General features: G+C 34.1%; 1 protein-coding gene across 1 annotated transcript; it reads left to right on the top strand.

The window, feature by feature from the left end:
- Positions 1-2,236: 2,236 nt before the first annotated feature.
- Positions 2,237-3,744, top strand: LOC107826620 (uncharacterized protein At5g39865-like). The gene has a single exon (XM_016653621.2). The coding sequence runs from the start codon at positions 2,613-2,615 to the stop codon at positions 3,432-3,434; it is 822 nt and encodes a 273-aa protein (XP_016509107.1). The 5' UTR covers positions 2,237-2,612; the 3' UTR covers positions 3,435-3,744.
- The last annotated feature ends 2,243 nt before the right edge of the window (positions 3,745-5,987 follow it).

The following is a 5,987-nucleotide window of genomic DNA, read 5'->3' as shown; positions in this document are numbered from 1 at the left end:
ATTTAAATCATCTTTACTATAAGTATCAAAAAACCATGTTTTAAACTGGTTCCATTTTTCACTAAAAAATTCCTTTTGAATATAAATACGGGCCCGAGAACCGGGGCTAAAATCAATTTGGTGTGGAATCATTAAATATTATTGGGGTCGAAATCCATCTCGGATAAAGAAGGAATATCCTTATCTGAAATATTGTCATTATCTTGAACAATATTTGTTTGAGGGTTAATCTTAACCCTTTCAACCCTTTTAACCTTTTGATCAGGCTTATCACTAGCAATAGTGTGTAAAGAAGCCGCACGATTGCGAGCTGGACCGTAAACTGGTTCAACAGGGGAAATATGTTGAATGGCAGGTAGAACTCTATGATTAGAAAATGAATGTCTATTATAAATAGTAGACTTATCATCAAATTGAATACAAATCCTACCATCTGGATTTTGAGTAACATGCGAAAATTCAGTATTTGACAAGTCGTTAGTAATTTGACTTGGGGATATGACTGAATTTAAAGTCCATGTAGTTGGAAAATTAATTTCCTCCCACCTGATAGGTCTCCTAGTGGTAACCTTGGACTTTGCAAAATTGGTTTCGACCAATATGGTCTGATCCGAAGTATCGTATAACTTACATCTAGGATTCAAAGTAGATAATAGTTTGAAATAAATCCTATAGGACAGACATATAAGTTCAGAACCAGGCGCATAATTATAACCATGCGTTTTCACATTTAAAGTCAAAGCATCAAGAATATTAACATCAGAAAGAGATAATTGCAGATTGGGTTGAGTATTAAAATATACCGGACCATAGGCCACTGTAGATTCTATCGAACCCATTAGAGACTGTCTGAAATTCAGATTTCTAGCATCTCTAAGAGCTGCTAAAAAGGTCTCTGGTAATCCTTTAAGGGTTAAAGGTTTAAATGCAATTTGAACCATACCAATATGCACATAATGGTAATGATGTTTATATAAATCTATATCATGCTTGTTTAACAAACGAATAGTCTGTTCAGACGAATTTAATGCTAAAGACTGTTCAGTCGTTTTTATCAATTGTTTAGAAGAAAGTTTATCAAACCAACCATAATCATAAATGGTTTTTATAGAAACTTTAGGAATTGTCCATTTATTTAATAAATCAAGGTTTTGAGGTATATCTACCTCTTCAAGTCTAGTACTTTTAGTACTTGTTTCTCCCAGATCCATTCCAAAAGCTTCATATCTATGTTGAATCTTTCATATCTATTACACATTTACCATGAAAATTCCTAGGCTCTGATACCATTTAACACCAGGATCTAGGTAGGCGGGCGGTAGTCCGCACGGCCATCCAGATCTAGCTGCTTTAGTACACTTTAGAGGTTGGCGGTAGTCCGCACGACCAATAAGGATTCGAAATATACGGAAATTCTATTATAGATTAATGACTGTATGGAAGGATCTATATCCATTTACCCAAGCAAGGGGCCTGTCTAAGCCCGATACATACTTTTACTGAGCCCATGTGTCTAGCAGTTCTAACTGTGAAAGAGGTAGCCCTTTTGACATCTTCAGACGGGCTTTAATGTCACAGCTTGCTAGACGTAGCCACTAAGGCAAAGCCAATAAGAGTAGTACCAGAACCGACTGTACCACCATCTTGGAACCAAATCAAGAAACTATATTAAAATTTCTTTATATTTTGAAAGAGTCTGGATTCTTCATGGTTAATATGCAAGAGAAATTAGTTCTTCAACATAGATATGAATCCGTTTAGCCGGACATAGTCACGGCTAGGGAGAGAGACTAAAAATACTAAAAAGAAGAATAAAAATATGTACCTTGTAGGCCGAGAAGCAAGGCCCTGAAGATGAATTTCAAAACTTTTATTAATTCTTGAACTTGATTTACAAACTATAAACTAAGCTATGAACTAAGTGTTTACAAAGGGGGTTGGTTGAGAGAGAGAGAGAAAGTAGAGAGAGGGGGTTATATATATATATATATATATATATATATATATATATATATATATATATATTAACTGCGCGAAGCGCGGATAAAATAACCAATTTTAATTATATACTACAAATTATATCCAAAGTAAGGGATACACAAACTTCTAGAAAGATAAAATCTCAAATCAAATACTCTTTTCCATCCTGCACAACTCAATATGCTCAACGTACAAAAACATCATTTTTGTACCATTAAATTATTCAAAAAAGAAAAATTCCTCTTGCACTGACAAAAGCTATTTTGCACCATTTTTCTAACAAACATTTTAGTATAGATATAACTTCGTCATAAAGCTATCCCACCACCCTACGCCACCCCTCCTTCACCGTCCCTCATCTACACTATTTTTATCCAAAACTCCATTACCCCTTTTCTCCCACTCTCTCTATATTCATCATTCAAAATTTTATTTTGATCTTCACAATTTTTAATTTTCCTATCAACAATTTCTATCATATATTTATATCATTTCCAGGATTTATTGCTTTTATTCCCCACTCCTTTCTATCAAGTATCCTTACATTGATCTTTGGATCATTGGTAGATTGTTAAAAGGTAACCCCTGAATTTGTTACGTGAAAAAAACACAAAGAATTCTCAAATTTTGTAATGGATCATCATCATCATAATCATAATCAAAGGAACAATGATTTTGAATACCAAGAAATCAACAAGGCAAAAACATCATCAAAATTCAATAGATCAAAGACTATACACAGCCCCAGAAATCCAATTGAATTCCCTGAAAAGACCTTATATCTTTACCCTTCTCCTCCTTCCATTGAACGTAATGGCTCCATTAAAAAGCTACATTGCTCACCTTTAGGCTCAATGGTGGGAACATCTTTTAAAGGAAAAGTGAAAAAATTATGTTCAATTTTCGATTCTCGTAAGGAAACTCATCGACCCTCAATTCCAAAACCTCAAACCAAGCATTCAAAGTCATTTAATTACAATTCTTGTACATTGCCTGGGACAGAAGATCGTGTGGTAATTTATTTCACGAGTATACGAGGAGTACGAAGAACATTTGAGGATTGTTATACGGTGAAAATGATCATAGGAAGCTATCGTGTTAAAGCTGATGAAAGAGATGTTTCTATGCATATCGCATATAGGAAGGAATTACAAACTGTTATGGGCGAAAAGAATAATGTGACATTGCCACAAGTTTTTATAAAAGGGAAATATATTGGAGGAGCTGAAGTTATCAAACAATTGAATGAAATTGGTGAATTGCCAAAATTATTAAGAGGTATTCCTTTAAGGCCAATTGGATATATTTGTGAAGGTTGTGGGGATGTAAGGTTTTTGCCTTGCTCAAATTGTGATGGCAGCAGGAAATTTTTTGATGAAGATGAAGGACAAGTTAGAAGGTGTCATGTTTGTAATGAGAACGGACTGGTTCGGTGCTCTCTTTGTTGTTCTTGATCTGTATAATCTGTAAATTGTATTTTACATTTTCGTATTAGCTTGTTGCCTTATAGTTTTTAGTTCGTGAGGCAAGGGCGAATCCAGAATTTTAAATGAGTGTGAGCTAAACTCTTTTGCGTCAATGGGTGCAGTTTAATAAGTATAAATAAACTTTTGAAATTATATAGTTATATGAAAGTAGTACTCTGAGTGAAATGAAGGGGGTAGTTAGTGGTATCTCATCTCTTGTTTATCTAGAGGTTATGATGTTCTTATGGTGTTCATGAGTTCAATTAGTTTAAAAGAAAATGATACTTTCAACTTTCAAGTTGTGTTTGGAAAGATCTTTTCTTTACATTCTATGTGCCACTCTAAAAAAAAGAAATTCAATATTTACGGTAGAGAGGAGAAGGAAAAAGATAACATAAGGATAAGTTGAAATAGTTATTTTTACGGAGTGGGGTCGCGCCCCTTCCTTCTTATAAGAGAGAGCGATAGATACTAGGCACACTCTTATTTAAATCTTTCCAATCTCTCCTAGCTCCCGACATAATTTTCTTTATCTCAAGTAGTATTTGGCACTTTGTTTTTGCTCTCCCACAGGAGAAAAATGGTATTCCAATTACATAAACTATGTAACATATATCTACTCAAGGTTTATACGAGTAGAAATATATATTAGAAGTGTTTTTTTCTTTTAAATTGTGCTAACTGCTAAGTATCTAAATTAAATTTGTAGTCATTATATTTAAGAAGACATTATTATTCAAGTAATATGGGGTTCTTCTCAATTTTCATACAATCAAGAAAATGTATTCTCTTTATCATTTGCAGGGTGTCTTGTATCGTTAGAACGACGAGATATTCGTTTTATATATATACTAGATGGAGATACCTACAGCTTGCTCACTCTTATTTGTTTATGAATTGTTCTCTCAACTCACAGCGCTTGCAAGCTTTGCAAAATACTTTCCTAGTCTCATAATTGTTGATTCCCAACGACATGTCTATCATTAGACTGTGAATTACAACATGATGGACCATGGCAAATTGTTTTGTGCCAAAAAATAAACACGCGAGACTGTTCCTATCTTAAAGTACATCAAAATCGACTGAATCTAAAAAATAAACATGTGAGACTGTTCCCATGGCACTGAATCTATCATTTTCATGACTACAAACTTTGAACGAAATCTTGGAACTGCAGGTTGAGCATCTTCACTCCTAGTTTGCACTAAATTGGCCAACTCTTCATCATGTAAGAGTAAGAATATCACATCACATCCCCCCTCTGCTCTCGAATAAACTTTACTTAAAGTAGACAAAGCTAAACAGACACCAATATTCTAGGATCGGCAAAGGCAAAAAGAAGCTGCACTATTAGCAAGGACATAAAGTACACAGTGAGAGTGTCAAATTACTTCGAGAAGCTAACTAGTAAGTATTACACAAGGAACAAATGAACAGAAAATACATGCAAGATTCAATGAGTCAATATACAGATTATTGTTGTATTCTTCACAAGTCAATGAATCCTAAAAAAGATTATGGCTCTCTCGAATCGATCAATTACTCTTCCTCTCTTTTCTAACAAATACTAGTGAAATTCAATGACATTGCTCCAACTGTCCAATTTTGCCTGTTAAGTTCTAGCCACCATGAAGATCTAATCAAAGATATTTATGCAAGTCAAAGTCAAGTGAGACATACATCTGTTATCAAAATCAATTGGTGATCATTTGACCCAACACCGCTGCCCCATGTCACTGTTTCTTTCACTATTAAATCACTATTAGAACTCCGGAAAAAAGCGACCACAAAAAGCGACCAAAATTGGTCGCTTATAGGCCTAAAAGCGACCAAACATGCCTGGTCGCAATATTGCTGGTCCCTTTATTCTAGGGACCAAAGTTGGTCTCTAAATGTAAAATACGTTTTTTTATTTATTATTAATCATAAAAAAGCGACCAACTTTGGTCTCTAATCCAAATATTATATTTTAAAATCTGAAAAATAGAGACCAAGATTGGTCGCTTTTTTATTAATTTTTTTATTTTTTTTAAAATAAGCGACCATAGTTGGTCGCTAACTTCAAAAAATATATTTTTTTAATTATAAGCGACCAACTTTGGTCGCTATATTTCCAGAAATTATTTTTTTTAAAAATGGAATAGCGACCAAAGTTGGTCGCTTTTGAGAAATCTGGGTTAAATAGCGACCAAGGTTGGTCGCTATTGCCCAGAAAATTGTTTTTTTAAGGGAAAAACGACCAACTAGCGACCAATGTTGGTCACTTTTCTTGGTATATTTTTGGCAGAAACTGCCTGTTTTGGCAGCTACACCACCTGCCAGCTTACCAAAAATCCTAAACAGGCATTTTATGCCAACAACAACAACAACAACAACAATAAACAACAACAACAACAATAAAAAACAATAAAGTATAAAGTTCAATAGAACTAACACATTAAGCTAACAAAACTAAGTTAACGCTTATTACAAGTCCATTCGAAAACTGGTTCTATTGTCTAGTTCAAAGTATATAAAGTACTCAAGGAGTGTTCTTTCAAC

This window comes from Nicotiana tabacum, chromosome 11 (genome assembly GCF_000715075.1).
Source record: "Nicotiana tabacum cultivar K326 chromosome 11, ASM71507v2, whole genome shotgun sequence".
In the NCBI taxonomy this organism is placed as follows: Eukaryota; Viridiplantae; Streptophyta; class Magnoliopsida; order Solanales; family Solanaceae; genus Nicotiana; species Nicotiana tabacum.
Note: the sequence above shows the minus strand (reverse complement) of the source record. Positions and strands in the feature narration are given on the sequence as shown.

Excerpts from the sequence above, each read along its gene's own strand:
- LOC107826620 (XM_016653621.2), top strand. The coding sequence starts at position 2,613 with ATGGATCATCATCATCATAATCATAATCAAAGGAACAATGATTTTGAA.